This window comes from Oncorhynchus gorbuscha, linkage group LG06 (assembly GCF_021184085.1).
Source record: "Oncorhynchus gorbuscha isolate QuinsamMale2020 ecotype Even-year linkage group LG06, OgorEven_v1.0, whole genome shotgun sequence".
In the NCBI taxonomy this organism is placed as follows: Eukaryota; Metazoa; Chordata; class Actinopteri; order Salmoniformes; family Salmonidae; genus Oncorhynchus; species Oncorhynchus gorbuscha.
Window position 1 is genome coordinate 24,813,258 of NC_060178.1, and position 27,666 is coordinate 24,840,923.

Consider the following 27,666-nt stretch of genomic DNA (forward strand, 5'->3'; position numbering starts at 1 on the left):
AATACACTGAGTTTCTCACTGAGTCAAAGCGTGTAGTGTACTATGTACTATGTACTTTTTTATTTAATTTTTATTTAACATTAATTGAACTAGGCAAGTCAGTTAAGAACCAATTCTTATTTTACCGTGACGGCCTACCCAGGCCTAACCCTAACCCAGATGACGCGGGGCCAATTGTATGCCCCCCTATGTGCGCCATACAGTGGGTTCCTATTTAAAGGGGGTCCTGTGTAAAAAGGGGCTGTTGTGTGAGGATATTGTTGTGATTGGATATTGGAGGGTTCTGAAGAGGAAGGGTATTAGGAGAGGACCTCTGACAGGTTCATTGATAAGGTTGTAGAGTTTTGTAACTGTGGTATAGTATTAATGCGCTGACCAATCTCATGCATCTGTTTCATACATGGCTTCTGTTCCTGTGTCTTCTGTACCACTGGTTAGCTACCTTGAGCTGATAGCACATATCAAGTGTGTGTGTGTGTGTGTGTGTGTGTGTGTGTGTGTGTGTGTGTGTGTGTGTGTGTGTGTGTGTGTGTGTGTGTGTGTGTGTGTGTGTGTGTGTGTGTGTGTGTGTGTGTGTGTGTGTGTGTGTGTGTGTGTGTGTGTGTGTGTGTGTGTGTGTGTGTGTGTGTGTGTGTGTGTGTGTGCGCAGGGTTGCAGTACGTGTGTGTGCTCAGAAGGTTGCGGTACGTGCATGTGCGTGTGTCTGTGTAGGTGGTGCATCACTGTGCGTTTATGTGCAGCTGTGTGTAGGATTGGGCGCAGAAATGTTTTTCAACACTATCTGGTTGCTACCATCTAAAGGTCAGCCAGCTCCACAGAGTCGGCACAGGGCTGTAGTTGAAAGTAGAGCAGGTGAGCGGAGCTGCTTTATTGATAAGAGAGGATCAGGCTCCGTCAGCAGGCCCTGTGTACATCAGTGTCCCTGGGGAGGGGAGGAGGTGCAGGGAGTATGCCACTTGTTGAAGCAGGATGCTCGTAATGGGGAGGCAGGGTGTAGGGGAGGAGGCAGGAAGGGGAGTCAGGCTGGGGGAGGAAATAGGCATGGGGTGGGTTGGTGTGGGTAGCCAGCAAATATATTAATATATGTGTAATAGCCGCAGATCTACCAATTAAAGGAGATGTAATGGGAGCATGTGTGAGGTGTGCTAATGAAGACAAGTGGGTAAACTAATGTAACAGCACACACTAAATCTGTGTGTGCATGTGCGTGTGCGTGTGCGTGTGCGTGTGTGTGTGTGTGTGGATGGGAGTGGGGGAGAGTTTTGTTACCTTGTGCCTGTAGAACAGCTCTTCAGTGCCACATTGTGGCATGTAAGGGGGCAGAGCACAGTGGGGTGTGAGGGGGCAGAGAACAGCGGGTGTGAGGGGGCAGAGAACAGTGGGGTGTGAGGGGGCAGAGAACAGTGGGGTGTGAGGGGGCAGAGAACAGTGGGGTGTGAGGGGGCAGAGAACAGTGGGGTGTGAGGGGTTAGAGCACAGCGGGTGTGAGGGGGCAGAGAACAGTGGGGTGTGAGGGGTTAGAGCACAGTGGAGTGTGAGGGGGCAGAGAACAGCGGGGTGTGAAGGGGCAGAGAACAGCGGGGTGTGAGGGGTTAGAGCACAGTGGGGTGTGAAGGGGCAGAGAACAGCGGGGTGTGAGGGGATAGAGAACAGTGGGGTGGGAAGGGGCAGAGAACAGCGGGGTGTGAGGGTTAGAGCACAGTGGGGTGTGAGAACAGCGGGGTGTGAGGGGTTAGAGCACAGTGGGGTGTGAAGGGGCAGAGGACAGTGGAGTGTGAGGGGATGGGGTGTGAGAGAACAGTGGGGTGTGAGGGGTTAGAGCACAGCGGGTGTGAGGGGGCAGAGAACAGTGGGGTGTGAGGGGTTAGAGCACAGTGGAGTGTGAGGGGATAGAGAACAGCGGGGTGTGAGGGGTTAGAGCACAGTGGAGTGTGAGGGGATAGAGAAGGGGCAGCAGTGGGGTGTGAGGGGTTAGAGCACAGTGGGGTGTGAGGGGGCAGAGAACAGTGGGGTGTGAGGGGCAGAGAGGGGTGTGAGGGGCAGAGAACAGCGGGTGTGAGGGGTTAGAGCACAGTGGGGTGTGAGGGGATAGAGAACAGCGGGTGTGAGGGGTTAGAGAACAGTGGAGTGTGAGGGGATAGAGAACAGTGGGGTGTGAGGGGTTAGAGAACAGTGGGGTGTGAGGGGTTAGAGAACAGTGGAGTGTGAGGGGATAGAGAACAGCGGGTGTGAAGGGGCAGAGAACAGTGGGGTGTGAAGAGTTAGAGCACACAGTGGGGTGTGAAGGGGGCAGAGAACAGTGGGGTGTGAAGGGGGCAGAGAACAGTGGGGTGTGAAGAGTTAGAGCACAGTGGGGTGTGAAGGGGGCAGAGAACAGTGGGGTGTGAAGAGTTAGAGCACAGTGGGGTGTGAAGGGGGCAGAGAACAGTGGGGTGTGAAGGGGCAGAGAACAGTGGGGTGTGAAGAGTTAGAGCACAGTGGGGTGTGAAGGGGGCAGAGAACAGTGGGGTGTGAAGGGGCAGAGAACAGTGGGGTGTGAAGGGGCAGAGAACAGTGGGGTGTGAGGGGTTAGAGAACAGTGGCGGGGGACAGAACACAGTGGGGTGTGAAGGGGAAGAGCACTGGCTGTTGGCACACCCTGCCTACATTATTGTGTGGTCTGTCTGTCTGACTGGGCTGCTGATTCACAGGCTCTTGCCTTCTCCACCCTTATTTAGGCAGACAGTAAAATTAGTGAGGGCAGCAAGTAATTGTATATTCCATGCAATGCGCAAAATTATTTAACATATAAAATGGGAAATAAATGTATACATATTACATTTAATGCAACACTCTATGCATTTAGACACTATTTATTCTTATTACTCTTATTACTCAAATTACCATTACAACGTGAAGTGTTCCACATTTTTCTAAATACTTATTATATTAATTCAGTTTGATTCTAGAAAATAGCAGAAAGTACATTGAAGTGGCGCGCAATTAATTTTCATGCTGGCAACCCACTTTCAAGGTGTTTGTATAGGGAAAGGGAATATATATATGTATATATGTATAGAGGACATCAGTGGTAGAAAATAATGATTTATACACTTATAGTTGACTTATGTCCTGTAATTATGGAATATTCATGTTACAAACACAAATGATCATTGAATTACCAAGAACAAACATTCAAATTAGCCAGCATTCTCAATGTTCTGTAGTGTGTGAGTTATGCACACACACACGCCCGCATGCAGATGCACGCAGACACACACACACACGCACGCAAACACACACACAAACACACACGCACGCACGCACACACACACGCACGCACGCACGCACGCACGCACGCACGCACACACACACACACACACACACACACACACACACACACACACACAAACCTTATTCTCTTCCTCAGGTGAAGAAGGCTAAACGTGATTGATTGGCTGGTGAAGTGGTCTTTCCCCTGTTATCCAACTGCAGGGTCATGCGATCCCATAGTATAACTACTGCACACATAAATCCAAACCATTTCATAGGCCAACACTTTTTCACCTCAATGCACCCGTTCAAAATTCCTATGCAAAGCCATGATGACACAGTAATGGACACAGTTGTTGGAAAAGACTCCGCCATAGTCTCTTGCAGGACATAAACCATTCATAAATCTATGAGCCTACTTAATCAACAAGTTGGTCTATCGTAAAAGAAGGCAGATATGCATTGATTCGGTCGCCGTCCTGCATGTGATGGGTTTTGTTCTCATCAAATACAGATATTACAGGTGACAATTCAGTATATCATCATGGGCTATGGAAATAACTCTCATGACTATGCATAGCCATAAAACATCATGGACTGCTTAGATTTATGGAATAGGATGAGAAATAATGGGTAAATGCAATCACATTATCTACATAGACCATTTATCACTGACATTAATTTGATTAAAAACACCTATCAGGTGAAACTGTGCATGCAGTACTTTCTCTGGACCACTAGTCGCTGCTCTTTCCCTTCAGTATGAGCGCAAGGCAACACGGGGGCTTTTCAGTAGTTTGAAAATGTTAGTAGGACTCTGTGCGGGTCCTCTGCTGGGATTGGTTTGAGATCCACTATCTTCTTTCCGTGATTGGCCAAGAGGTGTTCAAGGGGTGTGAGAAGTGGAGGGGAGGGGGACCAAGGTCTTTCTCGCATCCGGCTTCACCTATATTCCCTTCGTGCCACAAGCCTCCAAGTATTAGGTTTTCATACACTGCGTACAGTACGGTTTGAAATGTGACTCAAAATAATCACTGGTGGAATACTATTCTGTGGCAGCTGAAGGACTTGTGTTTACACCTTTTTGAAAGGGAGAGGAAAGGCAGACCACCTTTGCCATGTCAGTGGATTTGTGCGCGATTTTATGCGTGATTGCTACGGTTTACGCAGTGGAAGGTAAATTATAGGAGTTTCTCTTTTTTAGTTATGATATTGTATTGCTATGTGTGAGCGCGTTTGAACACAATGTGTTACCTAAACATGGCTATTGCAAGCACGTGGATGTGTTATCTTCTAAAGGAATGGAAAGCTATTAGGATCTTAGATGGGATAACTTTGGAGCCGGTTCCGTGGCGCCTCTGATGGATGCAGGGCGGGCAGAGGTACCCAGACGATGGTGGACTTTGACTTTTGGGTCACACATTCCCTTCAATCATTAGGCTACAAGATGAACATTGAATCCATTTATTATTGATATATATATATATATATATCATCTTTGCGTTAAAGGCTTCGATTGGTTAATTTTGTTCAATTAACGACCATCATTAAATGCCGCGGGGTAATTAAATGTTAATGCAACTATCTGTAGGCCTAGTACACCAATTATTTACACCAATATTATTTGATAAGATATTACCTCCCCGAAATATAGGCTAGTACAGATGAGGGACGCGTGCGACAGCCAGTCCCCGGCACCCTGGTGAAGGATATGCAGTCAGTCGGTGCGCCATGGAATATTTCATACTGGTCATTGATTTAGATGGGTGACAGGCATTGTACCTATAATGATTTATTTATTTGACTATATCCCCCTAAACCTCCACAAATGATGACTTCACTGAATCACATTTTGATGTGGAGCTGTGCCAGTCAAGAAGTTAGCTGTAGAGAAGGTCATCCCCTAAATGCTATCTGTTCGACACACTATATTATGAGATACGTTTCCTTCAGGTTTGCGGGGTTTGTTCCTCTCATGTTAACGATTGTCTGGTTTTCAAAAAAATCTAAAACTTTAATGTGGATTTTGTCTAAATGGATGTTTTTGAGTAGGCTACTCGGGAAGAATCCACAGGTCGGGCTGGTCTCACCAGGTTTATTGATATACCTAGACGCTCTCAGTGAAGCATCATCAGCTATGGATGTGGTAAATAGCATAGTAAACGCCAACCTGGACTCAGGGGTAGACATAACATAGTAAACTAAATATGGGAAACTCCAATTAGTTCAATATGTTATTTTTCAGTATAGTATGTATTAATTTGTGGATGTCCATCCATTTAGTTATGTTACGAATTACAATTCATATGTTGCTAATTGCAATTTGAACAATATGTTTAGAATTTCCTAAATGTACATGTTCGGAATTCCAATTTGTTGGGACAAATGTTAGCTAGGTTAGGGCAGGGGTGGGCAATTCCAGTCCTCAAGGGCCTGATTGGTGTCACAGTTTTGCCCCAGCCGCAGCTAACACACCTGACTCCAATAATCACCTAATAATGATATTCAGTTTAGAATGCAATTGGATAAAACCAGCTGTGTTTGCTAGGGATGGATTTCCCTGGGTTAGGAATTAGGATAAAGGGTTAAGGTTTGGGTTACGGGAAGGGTTAGCTAACATGCTAAGTAGTTTCAAAGTAGCTAGAAATTAGTAAGAAGTTGTGAAGTGGCTAATGAGCTAATATGCTAAAGTTGTCTGAGATGAGATTCAAACACATCCGCGTAATATGCTTACCCATCCACGCGTAATGCACCTTGACCAACTCAGTGGCCTTATGTTTAGTGTCCACCCTGAGATTGGAACGTTGGGAGTTCAATCCCTGGCTGAATTGCACCAAAGTCTGTAAAAATTGGACCCATTACGTCTCAGCTTGGCACTCCGCATTAATGAGTTTGATTGGTGGTAAGGCTCTGCGATAGACTGACTTCCTGTTCAGGAGGGTGTACTTGTATATTAAGCTGCCTCGCGCTACAGAAACAGGAGATAGGATCCTGCTCCTATGAGCCATTCTGTCTCGTGCAAGGCTACTTACTTACTTACATCCACCCGAACCAACCACCCTACTTTTGTTTTTGTCTTAAGTAACCTTCTGTCTTATGTAACCATACCAAATGCAACGTATCATACTAATATGATTTGAACAAGATTACATTTACTATGTTACGCCCAGACTATGAGACCAGGCTGCCAACATGCATCAGTGGTGCAACCAATGACCTTCCATTGGGCACAAATCGAATGCCCTTGTCTCTGTTTTTTAAGGTTTCTTATAGATCAATGCACTGATATACACCATGGTGAGAAAAAACCCTGTATCAAATATTTAATCTTTGATTTGATACAATATTTCACAGCAGGGTTTTGAAAAGGCTAAAAGAGTGGTTAGGTATAACCTGTACTCAGTATGTGGATTAGGGTTGACTGGCCATATAGTGAGGCCCCTTACCATTTGCCTGGCTATGACAATAACCGGACTAATCCTTGGGCCGGACCCAGTAGAGGACTGCTTAGTTCACCTACTAGTGGCCAGGCCCCATGAATGAGTTGGCCAATGTTTAGGCAGTCATTGTCATTAAATATCCACAGCTTGCTTTGACAATCTAGCCATAAACAATGCCTATCAGTGAATTGCCCTGGCTTTGTCAATGAGCTGGCCCAAGCTTTATTTGGCCTTGTCGAGCATTGGGTATGGTGTGGCCAATCAAGCCAGTCCTTCAGAAGGACTTTCTCTAACCAATCCTCTGTGTCCTAATTAAAACTGGTGCCTGTTGCTGGCAAATTGCTGCCTAATGAACTGGTTGATTAAGTAATTAAACAAGCCTCTGTTTATGGGAAACAACTTTATAGTGATGATTGGTCCAGAGCATAACTCTCACAACAGTGACGGTCTCACAGGCAGTCGGTGTGCTGCTCTCTGCTTCGCTTCATTCTCTCCCTACCATACCATTGGATCTTCAATTCTCTTCTCCCTCTCTTCGTCTGTCCTTTTATTCTCCACAGTTAATTGTGTGAATATTTCAACATGTCTTCTGAATTCAAATGACACCAAAAACCCAAACAATCAAGTGCTCTGATCTAATCCGCAGTGAGTTTTAATGAGTCTTTTCCTTGTCGTCTTTCTTCATTCCTCTTTTCATCTTTTGCCCTCCTTGTCCTCCCTCCTGTTCCCTTTCACCGCATCTGCATATTTCTCTCACTAACTGTCCGTTTGTATTCTATTCATTTCCCTCTTTTCTCTCATGTTCCCACTATCACCCTGTGTTTTAATGAGCTTGCATGTAAGACATTAATTATTAACTAGCCTTCAATAAATGGACAATATCCCCTAGCTTGTTAATGCTGCCTCTACTTAAAACCATAACTCCCAGGCCTAGCCTTATCCTGACTCCCTCTGACTCCCTCGGGCCCCAAGCCTGTTGGAAAAGGGACAGAGAGGAGAGCATGAAAGAGGGAGAGAGGTGGTGAGTTAGTGAGGGATGTGGATTGTGTAAGTCACTGAGTGCGTGTCATTGGCTGTGGTGGCGGTGCTGGGGTTTTTCATTTTTATTTTTTACCTTTCACCTTTATTTAACCAGGTAGGCAAGTTGAGAACAAGTTGTCATTTACAATTGCGACCTGGCCAAGATAAAGCAAAGCAGTTCGACACATACAACAACACAGAGTTACACATGGAGTAAAACAAACATACAGTCAATAATACAGTTGAAAAATAAGTCTATATACGATGTGAGCAAATGAGGTGAGATAAGGAAGGTAAAGACAAAAAAAAGGCCATGGTGGTGAAGTAAATACAATATAGCAAGTAAAACACTGGAATGGTAGATTTGCAGTGGAAGAATGTGCAAAGTAGAGAGAGAAATAATGGGGTACAAAGGAACTAAATAATGAATAAATACAGTAGGGGAAGAGGTAGTTGTTTGGGCTAAATTATAGATGGGCTATGTACAGGTGCAGTAATCTGTGAGCTGCTCTGACAGATGGTGCTTAAAGCTGTGGCATTGGGGGCCCCTCCCTTCCTCCCTGACACAGGCTAATGAGAGAGGCCCCTGAGTCTGTTTGGCTTTGGAAAGGGGGGTTTAGCATAAGGGTAATAAGGGTACAGGGGCCTTATGTCCGTACAAAGAATCATTGTTATGTCTGCGTGGACCTGCTCCAGGGCCTGTTTCCTCTCTCTCTCTCTGTGTCATTCATTCATCCATTCTCCTGGTAATTAAAGTCTTCAGTAGTGGTAGCAGCAGCTCCTGGTGAAGGCGAACAGAGCTCTCTGTGTGCCTCACAACCCCCCGGCTAAAAGACTAATTGGTTTTTGTTTTGATATTGTGTTTGAAGTTTGAATGTCTGTGATTACGGACTTTGCTTTGTGTTTTTTAAACATTCTATTATTACATTGAATAGTAGTCAATATACATGTTTACAAGGGGACAACAGAGGAGAGTGTTAGACCAAAGGAGGAGGGAGAAGAGGCAGGAGCGAATTAGGTTGTTAGGGTAGGTAAGAGTTGTAAGGCTTAAGTCTCTTCCTCTTTTTCCTTCGCCTTTATAATTGTGGACCAGACAGGCCTAAATACGTTGGTGTTTCACGCCATCCTATTTCTGTCCTTTCCATTTAGGCACCCTTCAAGACAAGGGTGCCTCATCTCTAATGTCATGCTAGTCCTGGTCCACAAAGGTCATAGGTCAAATGAAGGATTGCTCAGTGAATATCCATATGACTGCAAGAGCCATAAAACTCAGAAAACAAATGCTCGAAACTATTCACCCAGAGCACATTATACAGCAGAATTTTATTAGCTGCTTTTTGGGAATGCTCAGGCACTGTTCTGTTCTTATATTCTATGTATGGTGTTCTCTGTTCAGCATGCCCTTTTCCCCTTTCAGAAAAATGAGAGCAAAACAAGGGACAGCAGATTTGTGGTAGAAACAGAGGGAGGAAAAGTTTTGAACGATGGAAAAAAAGTGTGTAGGAATGTGGAAGGTGATAGAGTAAGGAAGTTGGTAATGACCTTGCCCCCCTCTTCCCCCTCTCCCCTCTTAGTCTCTGCAGTTGACGCTGACGTAAACTGAAAAAAAAGCATTTTCAGGTAATTAGGTATTGATTTTTAAGAAGCAGGAGTACTGAAAAAAAGAACGCAACAGCCCTCTTCTTCTCTGCCCTCCTTTCCTCCTCGATACTGGAGTGAACAGCCGAGTTAGACTGGCTGTCAATCTTGGCTTTTTTAAAAAGTGTTCCCATCTGGGTGAGAGTCATTCCAGTTGCTAGTGCACTTGAGGGCCAATCTCTACTTCTGTCTTTCCTATTTGTATTCAGATGTCTAGTAATGTAGATGAACAGGAGTTGCATTGTGTCATTGCTGTTTTAGTGGACAATGCTGATCATGTGATTTTCAGCCTGCTTGTCTTGTAAGGATAGAGACGGACTCCCTGTGGGTGTGACCATGGACTCACTTTGCCACCCAGTTCTTTCCCCTCATGATTCACAACCTCGTTCGTTTAATATGTTGCAGCCCTTATTTCCTTTTTAAACCCAGGAAACAATGCCATAAAGCTGTTACGTACCTCGTGAATCTTCCCGAGTGGCCATTTTAGATCCCTCTTAGAGCCTTAAATGCTTTGTTTTGGGTTTATGACCTCAGGAGTGTACTTATTTTGACTTCAGAGAGAGTGAGAGATAGAGGGAGAAGAAGGAGAGAGAGAAATTACAGCTGTCATACTTCTGGCACTATTGATGATGTCTCTTATTAGTCTGTGTATGGAACAACACAGGAGAAGAAAGACCTGAACATTACACATTTGAATGAACAGCCCAATCATTGATGCATTTCTTATCCCATTGCAAATCCACAGGGCAATATGGTGATTTGACTGTTTTGGACCCTTGGTGATCAATAAGCTATAGGGGAGATATTGGGGTGCCAATTACCTTGTTGTTAGGGTTGATTTACCAATATCAGGATAAAATTGAATTCCGTCAAGGATAGATATCACATCCACGTTTAAATGGATTGACAGATGTGCAGACACCCTTTTTAAATTTGATTTAACCAGGTAGGCCAGTCGAGAACAAGTTCTCATTTACAACTGCGACCTGGCCAAGATAAAGCAAAGCAGTGAGACAAAAACAATACAGAGTTACACATAAACAAGCGTACAGTCAATAACACAATAAAACAATCTATGTACAGTGTGTGCAAATGTAGAAGAGTAGGGAGGTAAGGCAATTAAATAGGCCATAGAGGCAAAAATAATTACAATATAGCATTAACACTGGGGTGATAGATGTGCAGATGATGATGTGCAAGTAGAGATACTGGGGTGCAAAAGAGCAAGAGGATAAATAACTATATGGGGATGAGGTTGTGGGTTTGCTATTTACAGATTGGCTGTGTACAGGTACAGTGATTGGTAAGCTTCTCTGACAGCTGATACTTAAAGTTAGAGAGGGAGATATAAGACTCCAGCTTCAGTGATTTTTGCAATTCGTTCCAATCATTGGCAGCAGAGAACTGGAAGGAAAGGCAGCCAAGGGAAGTGTTGGCTTTGGGGATGAAATATACTTGCTGGAGCGTGTGGTATGGGTGGGTGTTGCTATGGTGACCAGTGAGCTGAGATAAGACGGGGGTTTACCTAGCAAAGACTTATAGATGACCTGGAGCCAGTGGGTTTGGCGATGAATGTGTAGTGAGGGCCAGCCAATGAGAGCATACAGGTCGCAGTGGTGGATACAATATGGGGCAGAAATCGGTTGAAGAGCATGCATTTAGTTCTACTAGAATTTGTCAGCAGTTGGAGGCCACGGAAGGAGTGTTGTATGGCAGTGAAACTTGTTTGGAGGTTTATTAACACCGTGTCCAAAGAAGGGCCGGAAGTATACAGAATGGTGTCGTCTGCGTAGAGGTGGATCAGGGACTCACCAGCAGCAAGAGCGACGTCATTGATATATACAGAGAAAAGAGTCGGCCCGAGAATTGAATCCTATGGCACCCCCATGGAGGTTGCTAGAGGTCCGGACAACAGGCCCTACGATTTGACACACTGAACTCTATCTGAGAAGTAGTTGGTGAACCAGGTGAGGCAGTCATTTGAGAAACCAAGGCTATTGAGTCTGCCAATAAGAATGCAGTGATTGACAGAGTCGAAAGCCTTGGCTGGGTCGATGAAGACGACTGCACAGTACTGTCTTCTATCGGTGGTGGTTATGATATCATTTAGGATCTTGAGCGTGGCTGAGGTGCACCCATGACCAGCTCGGAAACTAGATTGCATAGTGGAGAAGGTATGGTGGGATTTGAAATCGTCAGTGATCTGTTTGTTAATGAAGATTTTAGAAAGGCAGGGCAGGATGGATATAGATATATAACAGTTTGTGTCTAGAGTGTCTCCCCCTTTGAAGAGGGGGATGACTGCGGCAGCTTTCCAGTCTTTGGGGATCTCAGACGATACGAAAGAGAGGTTGAACAGGCTAGTAATAGGGTTGCAACAATTTTGGCTGATCATTTTAGAGAGGGCCCATATTGTCTAGCCCAGCTGATTTGTAGGGGTCCAGATTTTGCAGCTCTTTCAGAACATCAGCTGTCTGGATTTGGGTGAAGATGCAGGGGGGGATAGAGTTCCTAACTGCCTGAGTATATTGGGTCCTGACTTCCCTGAAAATTAGCATATCGCGGGGGCTATTCAATGCTAATGCAGAATGCCACAGGATGTTTTTGTGCTGGTCAAGGGCAGTCAAGTCTGGGATGAACCAAGGGCTATCTACTGATGGGATAAGATCAATATCCTTCCAGGATACCCGGGCCAAGTCGATTAGAAAGGCCTGTTCGCTGAAGTGTTTTAGGGAGCATTTGACAATGATGAGGGGTGGTTGTTTGACCGCAGACCCATTACGAATGCAGGCAATGAGGCAGTGATCGCTGAGATCTTGGTTGAAGATGATAGAGGTGTATTTAGAGGGCAAGTTGGTCAGGATTATATCTATGAGCGTGCCCATGGTTACGAATTTAGGGTTGTACCTGGTAGATTCCTTGATAATTTGTGTGATATTGAGGGTATCTAGCTTAGATTGTAGGACGGCCGGGGTGTTAAGCATGTCCCAGTTTAGGTCACCTAACAGTACGAATACTGAAGATAGATGGGGGGGCAATCAATTCACATATGGTGTCCAGGGCACAACTGGGGGCTGAAGGGGGTCTGTAACAAGCTGTAACAGTGAGAGACTTGTTTCTGGAAAGGTGGATTTTTAAAAGTAGAAGCTCGAATTATTTGGGCACAGACCTGGATCGTATGACAGAACTCTGCAGGCTATCTCTGTAGTAGATTGCAACTCCACCGCCCTTGGCAGTTCTATCTTGTCGGAAAATGTTATAGTTAGGGATGGAAATTTCAGATTTTTTATAGTTAGGGATGGAATTTCATAATTCTTCACAAGGTTTTCACACACTGTTGCTGGTATTTTGGCCCATTCCTCCATGCAGATCTCCAATACGGACTTTCAACTCCCTCCAAAGATGTTCTATTTGGTTGAGATCTGGAGACTGGCTAGGCCACTCCAGGACCTTGAAATGCTTCTTACGAAGCCACACCTTCGTTGCCCGGGCAATGTGTTTGGGATCATTGTCATGCTGAAAGACACAGCCACGTTTCATTTGCAATGCCCTTGCTGATGGAAGGAGGTTTTCAGTCAAAATCTCACGATACATGGCCCCATTCATTCTTTCCTTTACACGGATCAGTCGTCCTGGTCCCTTTGCAGAAAAACAGCCCCAAAGCATAATGTTTATATCAGCTGTTAGATGTGAATCAGTCTTACTTTTACTTGACTGATTTTGGGTAAAGTTTGCCGACTCATAAAAAACATTTAAAAAATACTGTTATGACTTGTATTTTATTTTTATGATGGTCTTCATCCCTATTGGTCGGTTATGCGATAATACAAATACCGTGCCAGCCCAATAGCACACCTAAGAGCACACAAAACCAGTTAGTGTGTGGAGTTATAGAATGAAGCCTACTTTCTTTCGCTGACTTATTTTTCAGTGTAAATCTTGCTCTGCTGCAGTTGACTGCAATACAAAAACAAAAAAAGACCATCCAGAAGATGATGAAGTCCCTTTGCTGATAAATAGAAAAAATAGAAAACACCATTAGAGACAAAAGCGATCTGAAGAGCTGAACCACCCAACCCCCCTCTGCAATTTGCATAGCGAACATGATTTGATGGCTTTGATTTCAAAATAGATGATTGCGTTTGAAGAACAAAAGGTAAAAGGCATTTTAAAGAAAGGGTTCTTTGTTTCTAGCACAAGGCAACTTCAGTACTCTTTCTTTTTGGTCTTTTAATAGACTTATTAATGTGCTGGGTAAGCAGTGCTAGCCAACTGTCACCAGCATGTAGATGATGTGGGCTCCTTTAGAAATGTTTAAACGTGGCATTTATGACAGAATACTAATGCATTACATTTGGTGAAAAAGTTGATTTACGTTTAATTTCACACCGTATTTTGAAACATAATAGCTCTCCCACAGAGTCAGAGGCAAAGACAAAATGTTGATTTTTATGAATGTCAAATGCACTACCAGAACTCAACGGCCTTTTCACAAGCACTGTGTGAGTTGGTTGAGAAAATGGGCCTCAGATTTGCCCATGTACTTTGAGGCCTGTATAAGGTCTGGGCCCTCTCCCTTGTAGCAGGGAGGGACATCACTCCTAGGTTCCTGCCTCATCTGTTCCTTGTCCACTGACACAGGAGCATTAGCTGACATAATGGGGAATTATTATTGGAAGAGCAGATACACTATTTAAGGGCAGGCAATGTGCCAGCCACCTAAGGAGTCTCTCTCTGGGCATATGGCTCCATAAGCAGACATGATGGATGTTTCAGGAGGATTATCCCACCAGGGAAGACAGATAGTGAAAGGCAACTAAAGAGAGAGGGAGGACTGTGAAGAGTGTGAAAGCATGGAAAATGACATACTCGAGTGTACGCCCATCTGAGGTAATGGAGGTTTTTAGAATAGCAAAGTTGCACTGGCTGTGAGTGTGTGTCAGAAAGTGTTGGCTGATCCAATTAATGATAATGACCTTTCCATATCTGTTTATGCAGGGGCATGACAGTATGATGGATGGATGGATAGATGGATGAATTAATACAAATGAGTGCTAAAATAGCTTCCTCCTTAAGGACAAAAATAAAGCCCTCTTTAAACCCACCAATCTGACATGTCATACATTCTTAGAAATAAGGGTTCCAAAAGGGTTCCTTGGCTGTCCCCATAGGATAACTCTTTTTGGTTCCAGGTAGAACCCTTTTTGGTTCCAGGTAGAACCATTTTGGGTTCCTTGTAGAACCCTCTGTGGGAAGGGTTCTACATGGAACCCAAAATGGTTCTAAATGGAAGCAAAAGGGTTCAACCTGAAACCAAAAATGGTTCTCATATGGGGACAGACAGTGTGTCACATGACCATGTGATTTTAGTCACTGCTAAAGGTGGTTGAGCGGTTGGACCACAGTCTGCAACTATGTTTATGTGTGGTAGTGATGGTGAATGTTACAGTGCTTAGACTGTACAATCATACTTAGAGGGGATCAGTCACTTAAGTGGGATATGATATGGACTGGACATGTGTTTTTAAAGTTAAGCATATGGTCCTGACAGGTAGATTTATTGATACGGACGGGGGCACATTGTTCAGGAGAGTAGCCTAAGCCTACCGTTAATTGAAACCATGTGGAGCCCTACTCTCTGTAACCCAGCATTAACAACCGCACAGCTACCCTAATCCAACCCAGGGCTATAACTTTACAAGAACACTAACAACACCAACTCTGGTGAATAACCTTTCTTAGAACGCAGGCGGAAGAAAGTCAAGTAAAAGAGAACAGGAAGGACAGAAGGAGAGAGAGGTGGATTAAAAGAGGATGAGGTGCTAAGAGGGTGCAGTCTCACTCTTTTTTTGCAACACCTGTCTCTGTGGCAATAATTGGTATTTGCGTATTTTAGTTATGGCTATTACATTGCTCATTAGCTGTGGTAGATTTGTTGCTTATTCTGACTTGCAGCCACTTTTCAGCCCCCAGGTTTGTTATCTTGCTTATTATCACATTTTCCACAGTGCGTCTATGGATATGGACGAGGGTGAAAAGCATTGACTCTGGAACTTTACTTTCTTGTGAGGCTGTGATCAGGGATGACAATCATACATTATTCTTTCCTCTTCTTATACTCTGAGTCAGAGAGAGTGAATTCTCTGTGACAGGACACATCACCTGACAACTGACGGACACAACTCCACTTTAGAAGCGTTCACACTGAAACTTAGCCCAGGGGTAAGAGCCTCGTTAGCCCTGGGCTAAGGGAGAGTTTAGCCCGGGGCTAAACGAGTGTTCACACTTGCACATTTTAAAGTGGGCTAGCACCAACCTTATCGCAGGGCTAACTGGCCCTGCTTCAGAGCATGGTTATCACTGACTTTTTGAGGCAAGCCCCAGAAACATAGTGCCAAAATAACCCGTGTGAAATGGGGCCAAGAACAACGCATAAAATGTTCACTGTACAATCACAAAAGCTGCACTTTCACTTAATTTGCATTTGTTGTGATGTGTCTTGGATGCATTCTGCACACTATATTATTAAGTACATTCATGCAATTTCATTCTCCCAACTGAGGACAAAAACTTGACAAAAAACATGACAGAAACAGTTGCTATGCAGGCTATCTAGTGTCTTCTCACTTAGCTAGCCAACTGAAGCCACATCCTATACAGCTGGAAGGGCAGAAAACACTCCGTTTTCATGGCTTTTCTATAGAAATTTATTTGGATATAGCTATCCATGATTATAATATTGTTGCATATTTTGTCTGGATCAGAAAAGTTGATTTCTTGTCCTTGCACAGCATTTGCCGAGGTCAGGCAGGCAGACAGCAAAGTTTAAACAAACCATCACTGTTGGAAATCAAATGCTAGGCTAGAAGCAGGATGAAATCAAATGCTAGACTAGAAGCAGGAGAAAATCAAATGCTAGACTAGAAGCAGGAGGAAATCAAATGCTAGACTAGAAGCAGGAGGAAATCAAATGCTAGACTAGAAGCAGGGGAAAATAATGGGTTAGTAAATGCCTTATTGCTTATAACATTGGTCACGTGGCAGAGAGAGAATGTTGGTCGCATGTGTGTTTGTCCATTAGCCCAGGGTTTTGAAATACAACTGTGAATCCTTAGCCCAGGTCTAAAGCTTTTCCCAGGGTCAACAAGTGCTTGTGTGAACACAGAATAAGCTAGCCCAGGCCCACTCTAAGCATGGAGCTAAGAACATTGCAGTGTGAACCAACTTTTAGTTAAAGTGGCTACGATATTAAATAGATCAGATTTTTGTACTCCAGTAAAAAGGAATAAGACACATTTGACCTCAAACGAGGACCAGGTTTCTTCTTCCCTACCAGGATGTGATTGACAGACAAATGTAACCGTCTTTAAGGTCTTTAACAAGCTCGTAAAGCCAATGGTGACTTTTTATAAAACCTTCTCCATGACTGCTGTTGAGCACATGTTTTGACTGTCTGTCAACCTCATTGTCAAAAGTCTATTAATTAATTATTCTTATCTCGTTTCACAAGTTTTCAACATTTATTGAGTGATAAATAGAGTCTAGTAAGAAAAACTAAAAAGTTATAAAAATATCCAGTAATATGTTGTAAACAACAAAGAAAGAAGCAACTAATGAGCTGCTATAATTTTTACGAGAATAGCCTGTAGCAGAAGACTAACAAAATAACTTGTTTACACAGACCCAAAAATCTATCACATTTTTCTGCTGGCGGACCAGAGACGAGCAGTAGGATACCCAACACAGATTTCATTTCACCATAGCAACACCTCTTTAATCTTGTTAAAAAAACAATTAACCCCCCCCAAACACACACATACACACTCACACTCAATGTGCTGGTTTGTGTATGAGATGCAGTATAAATGTGTTTGCAGTTTGTTTGGGGTGTGTATGTAATATGTTTGTACTTTTGGGCAATCTGTTTGTGCCTTTTCTGTAGGGATGTATGTATCTGTAAATCTATGAGCTCAGTCAGTGACAGTGGCTCTGTTATCTCTGGGAAGAGCTCATTCAGGTTTAAATCACTGGACAGGCACATTTTTGGCACAATGCCCAACCTTTCTGATTTACACAGATGTGAGGGGATAGGCCCTACAATCAGAAAGCCATTCACAAAATCTATGGCAACAAGAGTCTTGCTTTCAGTCACCAGCGACAGACATTTTTACCCACTGTCATTTTACCCCCCTAACTATGACGGCACACACACACCAACACACACACACCGACACACACACACCTTCCCTTAGCCCACTGTCTGCCAAGAGGAAGATATTACAGTCAATAAAACATAGCTCCTTGGCCATGGTCCCAGCCTGCTGAACCGCCAGCGTGGTCCTTCTCTTGCGGTCATAGAGCTCAATGATGTCTGATAGCGGAGCGACCTGAAGCTAAGAGGGGAGATGACTCCATTCAGCCCACTGCTAAGAGAGACTGTGTTTATAAATATACATATTCTGCAAGTCTCAGGCCCAGTGGCTTCATGGACTGAATATTGCCATTTTCTTACTACTGTAGGCCTGCTATGTTCCACAAAATGAGAGTTGCGTTGTGCCCTCACCTATGTGTTCTTCTCTGATAGTTTGAGCTAATTACTCGTGGATAAATACACTACACAGTCATTTCCCTTTTCCCCTTTTTCCCTTCCTCTCATTTTTTATCTGTCTTTTATTTCAAACGTTCATTTCCAAGACACACACACACATACATACATACATACAAAAGGATTCTTTCCCCTTTTCACTGCACTCCCAGGACGATTACTTGAGATCAGGGCAATTACCTGGGAAAACGGAAAGCAATTTGCTTCGCTTGGCAAAAACTCATCATAGATTGCTTCTGTACCTGGTCCCCTTCGACATTCATTAAGATGCTGCTGAACTTTGGGGAGCCCTGGTAACTGAAAGCAATTCCAGCCATCTCAGCAAGCTGTTGAATGAAATAGAGGGCATGGTTTTTGGGAGAGGAGGGGAAAATGGACAGAGATGGATTTTTTTTTTAAAGCTATTAAAACAAGCTTGCTTTTAGCACTGGACAATTGTGACTTTAAAACAAGACTCACAGCTGTAAACACTGCCAAATGTGACTTTATAACAAGACTCACAGCTGTAATCACTGCCAAATGTGACTTTATAACAAGACTCACAGCTGTAATCACTGCCAAATGTGACTTTATAACAATAATATATAATATATGCCATTTAGCAGATGCTTTTATCCAAAGCGACTTACAGTCATGTGTGCATACATTCTACGTATGGGTGGTCCCGGGGATCGAACCCACTACCCTGGCGTTACAAGCGCCATGCTCTACCAACTGAGCTACAGAAGGACCATACATACACTCACAGCTGTAATCACTGCCACATGTGACTTTATAACAAGACTCACAGCTGTAATCACGGACCACATGTGACTTTATAACAAGACTCACAGCTGTAATCACTGCCAAATGTGACTTTATAACAAGACTCACAGCTGTAATCACTGCCACATGTGACTTTATAACAAGACTCACAGCTGTAATCACTGCCACATGTGACTTTATAACAAGACTCACAGCTGTAATTCTGCACACTATATTATTAAGTACATTCATGCAATTTCATTCAAATTTCATTCAAAGTGTCACACAAAGTGACACTTTGTGTGACACAAAGATAGTGTGCCCTTGCCCAAACTCCAATTCCTGGTACAACAATCCAAAATGTGTCAGTTTGCCCGATGCATCAGTTCCCCCATGTAGGCGATGTCAAAACTACACAGGTTAATACAATATAGTAATTCCATGTAGAGTTTTAGAAAATAAACAAATTAATTGGACCAGCATAGTTGCTGATATGACAGGATTAGCATTTAAAATGTGACCAAATGATCACTCTGACAGAGCTCCAGAGTTACTCCTTGGAGATGGGAGAACCTTCCAGAAGGACAACCATCTCTGCAGCACTCCACCAATCAGGCCTTTATGGTAGAGTGGCCAGATGGAAGCCACTCTTCAGTAAAACGGCACATGACAGAGTCCACCTAAAGGACTCTCCGACCATAAAATACTGTAAGATTCTCGGACCTCCCTGGTGACACAGCGGTCTAAGGCACTGCATCGCAGTGCAAGAGGCATTACTCCAGACCCGAGTCCCATAGGACGGTGCACAATTGGCCCAGCGTTGTCCAGGTAAGGGAAGGGGTTGGCTGCATGCTTCCCAGCTGAAACTGTTCAGAACAGTTTGCATATATTATGTCAACATTTTGTGATGTTTTTGTTCCTTTTGGACTTCGGCAAGTTTTCTTTTAGCCTGTTGGACACACAACATTTCTTGAGGCAAGCCGAAGTTGGTAGCTGAAGTCCACGCCCCATTGTTGGCTATTGGTTAACAGTTGGGATACTTCAATGAAGTGCCCGTTGTTATTCAACGAGAGACGACTCGTCCTCATGCACATTGTTTCACTGCACCAAACACCATGGTAAGATGCAAATATGCACAAAAACGTCACAATGAATGATTTCTTGAGTTATCTTAGATCCAGCCCAGCCCGGGCTCAGTCTTCAGCAAGCAGTGGAAGAGTGAGGAGCTCTCTCATAAACCACTGACCTGCACACAAACAGCTGGGCCAACACCCATGGACCGTTGCTCCTGCAGTCCTGGACTCTCCCAACAAATGCTTGTGGGAGTCACTGACCTATAATCCAGTCCTATTAGTCTTCTCTTCCTGTTTGTTATATGTGTTTGTCTGTTTGGGCTGTGTCAATAACAGTGTGAATTGTATCCCTGTCTCTTACCGGTCAGTTCCATTCTCTAACCGGAACGCCGGGACAGTTGGACCTACAGTGCCTTCGGGAAGTATTCAGACCCCCTTTTCCACATTTTGTTACGTTACAGCCTTATTCTAAAATGTATTAAATAGTTACTTTCTCCACACAATAACGCATAATGCCAAAGCGAAATCAGGTTTTTAGAAATGTTTGCAAATGTAAAAATATATATATATATCACATAAGTATTCAGACCCTTTCCTCAGTACTTTGTTGAAGCACCTTTGTCAGCGATTACAGCCTCAAGTTTTCTTGGGTAGCTACATGCTTGGCACACCTGTATTTGGGGAGTTTCTCACATTCTTCTCTGCAGAACTTCTCAAGTTCTGTCAGTTTGGATGGAAAGTGTCGCTGCACAGCTTTTTTCAGGTCTCTCCAGAGACATTCGATCGGGTTCAAGTCCGGGCTCTGTCTGGGCCACTCAAGGACATTCAGAGACTTCTGTGTTGTCTTGGCTGTGGGCTTACGGTCATTGTCCTGTTGGAAGATGAACCTTCTCCCCAGTCTGAGGTACTGAGTGCTCTGGAGCAGGTTTTCATCAAGGATCTCTCTGTACTTTGCTCCTTTCATCTTTCCCTCAATCCTGACTAGTTTCCAATTTCTCTGCCAATGAATACATCCCTAAAGCATGATAGTGCCACCACCATGTGTCACCGTAGGGATGGTGCCAGGTTTCCTCCAGACGTGACGCTTGGCATTCAGGCCAAAGAGTTCAACTTGGTTTCATCAGAACAGAGAATCTTTATTTTTTTTTGTGTGTATTTTACCCCTTTTTCTCCCCAATTTCACCAATATTGCAGGAACCCGGCCCGCCACAAGGAGTCGCTAGAGCGCGATGAGCCAAGTGAAGCACCCCCCCTCAATAAAAACTTACCCTTACCCAGACAATGCTGGGCCAATTGTGCGCCGTGCTATGGGACTCGGGTCTGGATTAACACCTCTAGCACTGCGATGGCTTTCTACAGTGTTATTGCACCATTCACACGGAAGGGAAGTCAAGTGATGTAGTGGAGAGCAGGGTCCCAGGTTGTGAGAGTGGATTAGTACAGACTGAACAGGCCAGCAGCTGATGGCTAACACAGTCCAGTGATACTTATCCCCAGCCCAGCCGCCGGCTATCTTTCAGCCACCTGATGGTGGTGGTTTTAAGAGACCTGATGTTCTGAGGGGGAAGGTCACTCCTGGAATGTGTGAGTGGATCAGCTCAGTCAGAGCAGTTATCCAGAGCCTGTTTAAAGGCTCCAAAGCTTTAAGTCTATTGTCCCAACTTGCCATATGAAGCTTAAGTGGTATTCGTCTCAGGGCTGTGGCCAGGGCCCTGGGTGAACCTGAATGTATGGGCCCTGTCGTCCAGAGGGGCCCAGCCCTGATAGGCCCCCCTAGAGGTGTTGAGAGAGGGAGGCTCCTGAGCTCCAAATGATCAGGGATTAGAGCACATAAACCTGTGTTTACCATGGCTCTCCCACAGCCTCTGGCCTGTTTGCCTTTCCCAGACAGCAGTGGAAAGGAGGCTGAGGGAGAAGAGGAAGAGAGATGGTGAGACAGACTGAACCTCTGAGTTTTGGATGTGATGATGGATGACACAGAGTTACATTAAAGAAGTACACTCATATTCACCCAGATCAAGTTTCACAGTGTTCACACCAGCACAACCGGGCCTGTTATTGGGGGTAACCGGAATGTTTCAGGCTAATTTGGAGTCACTGAAGTTCAAGCGACGCAAAAGCACGCTCACTACACGGCCTTAGACAGACAGATAGAACATGTATTATGTTTCAGCACTGTGTGTATGTGTGGGCACCCCATAGACGGTAATCTCCTCTTTCCTGTTGTGCTGACACCTAGGGATTATGTTTTGAGACCAGTGCTCAAAAGACATTAATTGGGAACACGCAAAGGTGTGTTCTAAATAATGACTCCATAGGATTTCAAAACCTTTTTGGCACCTAACCAGTAGAGACGAATGATTCAAATACTATTTACGCAACATTCTGAAAACACACCTATTTTAGTGTAATTGTGTGTTGTTTTTGAACTAGGCAAGTCAGTTACAAACAATTTCTTATTTAGAATGGCGGGCAAACTGCCTTGTTCAGGGGCAGAGCGACATATTTTTACCTTGTCAGCTCAGGGATCTAGCAACCTTTCAGCTACTGGCTTAACGCTCTAACCACTAGGCTACCTGCCTCCTCTAACCACTAGGCTACCTGCCGCCCCTGTGCATATTACTTTTTTGACATGCTCTCTTTTACGGCTCATTTGTAATACTAACCTTATTGTTGTCCCGATGGTTGAATTCAACCTTGGCTTTTACTTCCATTAAGTTATTTCACAGTCTTTCTGTTCAGGGAGAAAGTGAGGGAGATATCTAAAGAAAGAGAGAGGGGGTAAGTCAACAGAGAGTGAGTGAGGGATACTGATTGTCTGTGTGCTGTATCTTTCTGGGCCGGAGCCTTTCGTAGACCAGGAGAATGTATCACAGGCCAGGGGTTATATCACCACTTATCTCCAGCGCCCCAAACAACACTATCAGCAGTACTCTCATCCACCAAGACTCTCCCACTGACCACAGAGCTGTATGTCTGCCAACAATTTCAATTCCCATCTCTGTCATAAACACCATTTTCGCTTTTCTCTCTCTTTGTTTCTTATTCCAACAACACTGAAATTATAGTTCTGGGGGTTTGTCATATGTGGTATTGAAGTACTCTCTGCTTTCTGTGCATAAAGCCTATAGTGTTGTTTGATGCATTACTTCCATAGTAAGTTCTCCCTTACAGAGTTGCTTTTCATAATTGTTTTTGTGGAAACCTAGTAGGCCCACGTGCAGCCCAGGGTCTGTTAAACATAGTCCAGGAAGCAGAAAAGCGAAACACTTAACTTGACATACCTGCAAAATGACACCATCGCCGATAGTAAAACACTGACAAACTACTGCATCTGCCAATGTGTAACCAGACTAATTAGCCATACCTGAGTTTCTGTGAGGAGTAGTGAAGTGTGTTTGATGGTCTGATGAGAGAAATAGGGGAATAGTGTACTGTGGGACTTAAAACCCTTCATTATTTATGTTTGCAGCGAGAAGTAGCTGTCTTCCAGGCAGCTGATCTGCAGGTACAGTGGATGTTTAAAGGGCCAAAGATTGTTCAACTGTAAAATATATAGATATATATATATTCACACACAAAAACACCTGTATAAAAGCAGGCATCAATTTGCTCAAATCGACTTCAACATATTCCGTTTTCCTCCAGTGGTTTCAATTTCTTCAGGATACGTTTCCACTGTATATAAAGAATATTGCTTTTGCAAAGTCACATCGAACCTATCAACCATACCGTACATAAGTCAAAAGAGAAAATACCAGAAAACTGAAAACTGTCTGAACCAAGCTTTCGGGGTCATGATAAGAGATCAGGAGAAGTCAGATCACACACCAGCCCCAGGTTCTTTACCCTGGCTTTGTTCAGAATGCTTTTCCCTGTTCTGTTCCACTCCACATCCCTGCCTCTCCTGGCTTGGCCTGCTTCCAAAGTAAACAGTCCTAGTTCTGCTTTAAGCCAGTAAACTGATAAAATGCAACAAAAAAAAACGCTAGTGTAGCGTTCTGATTTAGTGAGAATTCTAGAGAGAGAGTCAGCGAGAGCCAGAGAGAGTGAGAAAGAGAGAAGCAATTTCTTTTGGTTGGAATATTCACATTGTCTAAAGGTTAATGTGCCAATAACGCCTGGCTAATGCAGGTGATGTGTGTATTTTGTGCCACTGACATCCAGGTGGGGAATTACAGCACCAGACTTAATTATACTCAGTAAAGGGCAGACAGAGGTGGTTAGTTAATCTGCAAAGTTTTTTCACTGGCTGTTAGATAATGTTGTTTTTGCTAAGGTTATGTTCGGTGGAGATAAACCACTGTTTTGGGAGAAGAATACCTGTGAGGATAAAAACCAACAAATAAACAAACAAGCATAGAATGGAATTTACAATCTGACCTAGTTACTCATGTTGGATGTTTCAGCTCATACCATCAGAATGACTACATGTGGAAGTATCACAACCTAATATCCAACTTAGCAGCTCATGTTTCCATGTTTTGAGCTCCCTCTCTTGTCCTTGATGAATCATTTTGTATTTATTTTTATTTCAAATCAAATCAAATGTATTTATATAGCCCTTCGTACATCAGCTGATATCTCAAAGTGCTGTACAGAAACCCAACCTAAAACCCCAGACAGCAAGCAATGCAGGTGTAGAAGCACGGTGGCTAGGAAAAACTCCCTAGAAAGGCCAAAACCTAGGAAGAAACCTAGAGAGGAACCAGGCTATGTGGGGTGGCCAGTCCTCTTCTGGCTGTGCTGGGTGGAGATTATAACAGAACATGGCCAAGATGTTCAAATGTTCATAAATGACCAGCATGGTCCAATAATAATAAGGCAGAACAGTTGAAACTGAAGCAGCAGCACAGCCAGGTGGACTGGGGACAGCAAGGAGTCATCATATCAGGTAGTCCTGAGGCATGGTCCTAGGGCTCAGGTCCTCTGAGAGAGAGAAAGAAAGAGAGAATTAGAGATTTCACCTTTATTTAACCAGGTAGGCCAGTTGAGAACAAGTTCTCATTTACAACTGCGTCCTGGCCAAGATAAAGCAAAGCAGTGCGACAAAAACAACACAGAGTTACACATAAACAAACGTACAGTCAATAACACACAAAAGAAAACTAGAAAAATCTATGTACAGTGTGTGCAAATGTAGAAGAGTAGGGAGGTAGGCAATAAATAGGCCATAGAGGTGAAAGAATTACAATTTGGCATTATTACTGGAGTGATAGATGTGCAGATGATGTTCCTTCCTCAGAGAGCCGCAGGGCTACAGAAGGTTAAGCTAGTCTGCTGCTCAGGACACATAATAGGAATCAACCTGAGGGGAATATGAGTGTTAGGATGGTCCTGAGTGCAGTTTGATGCTGCTGCATCATGACAGATACATATATTTAAGCAATAAGGCCCAAGGAGGTGTGGTATATGGCCAATATAACATGGCCAAGGGCTGTTCTTAGGCACGATACGAAGCGAAGTGCCTGGATACAGCCCTTTGCTGTGGTATATTGGCAATATACCACAAACCACCGAGGTGCCTTCTTGCTGTTACAAACTGGTTACCAACATAATTAGAATAGTAAACAAGTAATTTTGTTTCATACCCATGGTAAATTCTCTGATATACGATGGCTTTCAACAAATCAGCATCCAGGAGCCAAACTACCCAGTTTATAAATAATAATAATAACCTTAGGCAAAGTCACAACACCGCAGTTTGCATTCTAACCACAAACATGCATGTGCTAACCTGTTTGTTGTTGTGGCGGAAACATGCCATGATTGCCTGTGATGCAGGTTTACCCCTCACTACTATGAGGGCAGAGAGCGGGTACCATGAGGTCGACCGATTATGATTTTTCAATACCGATACCGATTATTGGAGGACCAAAACAGCCGCTACCGATCAATCTGCCGATTATTTTAAAATGTATTTGTGATAATGACAATTACAACAATACTGAATGAACACTTATTTTAACTTAATATAATACATCAATAAATCAAATAAATGATGAAACATGTTCAATTTGGTTTAAATAATGCAAAAACAAAGTTTTGGAGAAGAAAGTAAAAGTGCAATATGTGCCATGTAATAAAGCCAACGTTGAAGTTCTTTGCTCAGAACATGAGAACATATGAAAGCTGGTGGTTCCTTTTAACATGAGTCTTCAATATTCCCAGGTAAAAAAAATAGACAAATCGGTGTCCAAAAATACAGATTTCCGATTTTTATGAAAACTTGAAATCGTCCCTAATTAATCGGCCATTCCGATTAATCGGTCAACCTCTAATATGTGTATCATCTGACTGTAGAGAGGAGAGTGTCTTGTGTGAAGTAGTCGTGTGAATGTATACTGTATGTCCGAATAGAGGATTAGAGGTGGATGGAGAAAGATTCTCCCCTGGTCTGAATCCCAATCTTTCTCTCCACTTTATCCAATTCTCTCAATCTCTCTCTCTCTCTCTCCTTCTTTTTCCTTACATATATCAATTATCAATCATTGAGGACGGCGGCGCACAATTGACCCAGCGTCATACGGGTTTGGCTGGTGTAGGCAGTCATTGTAAATAATAATTTGTTCTTAACTGACTTGCCTAGTTAAATAAAGGTTAAATAAAAAATAATAAAATAAAAAAATTCAGCAAAACCAGGATTCCCTATGATTTCATACAGTAGCACACTGTGGAAGTCCTGCTACAGGATATTTTGAGTCTTTGTACCTGCTCAAAGTGTTTGCCTTGCGAACCTTATAGTTCATGTGTTTACCCACAGCAAGTGTGCAAACCAGACTGAAATGGGTGATAGGCGTCACCAAGAAGAGGTATTGGGAGTCTGTTATCAAAAGAAAAACAGTGCTCGGTGGACTAAGGAGTGAAATGGAAATGGGAAACAATAAGAAAAGAGCACTGGACTCCTCTGTGTTTTCCATCTTTACTGTATATAGGCTGGCTGACTTTCATGTTACCTTCTATGGCAAAATAACAGTGATTTTCTGCTGTTATGTATCAGAGTTTCAACTGCATCTTGGTCCTCACAGGGTGGGCTATTGGCTTCACTTAGTGGACATACTGAGAAGGGGCTGATCCAAGCACTGAACACAACAGTTACCTGCTGGGTATCTTGACCACTTATTTTGCTGTGTATGTTATTGATAGTGGCGTATACACTTTTGGGAGAGGCAGAACTATTACATCATAATACACCATGGCTGATTTACATCAACAGAAGGCCTATATTATAATACCACAAGTCCATGACCCTATTGAAGAGACATGACTAGTTAATAGGATGAGCGATTGACAGTAATAGTCTTCTCAAATCACATTTTATTGGTCACATACACCTTGTTCCTAGCTACAACAGTGCAGTAGTATCTAACAATTCCCAACAATACACACAAATCTAAAAGTAAAATAATGGAATTAAGAAATATATAAATATTAGGATGAGCAATTTTAGAATGGCTTTGACAAAATTACAGTATAATAGAATACAGTATATACATATGAAATGAGTATGTAAACATTATTACAGTGACTGACTAGTGTTCCATTATTATAGTGACTAGTGTTCCATTATTACAGTGACTAGTGTTCCATTATTACAGTGACTAGTGTTCCATTATTACAGTGACTAGTGTTCCATTATTACAGTGACAAGTGTTCCATTATTACAGTGACTAGTGTTTCATTATTACAGTCACTTGTGTTCCATTATTAAAGTGACCAGTGATTCCTTCTTAATATCCTTTTAGTAAATCCATTTAACCATGAGAGAATATCACAATACCTTTATCACAGCAGGCTAAGGCTGCAGTTTTATGTTTTAAAGCCTTTCTCATTTTGGCAGTTTAGCAACTTTAATTCAGCTTTGAATAGATGTTGTTTTATTGGTGCATTATCA

General features: G+C 43.3%; 1 protein-coding gene across 1 annotated transcript in view; it reads left to right on the plus strand.

The window, feature by feature from the left end:
- Positions 1 to 4,223: 4,223 nt before the first annotated feature.
- LOC124037065 (ephrin type-B receptor 1-like) overlaps positions 4,224 to 27,666 on the plus strand; it is a 173,257-nt gene continuing 149,814 nt past the window's right edge. The window contains exon 1 of the mRNA XM_046351699.1: positions 4,224 to 4,428. Coding sequence (XP_046207655.1) covers positions 4,371 to 4,428 — 58 coding nt within the window. The 5' untranslated portion in view covers positions 4,224 to 4,370. The remainder of the gene's footprint in view (positions 4,429 to 27,666) is intronic.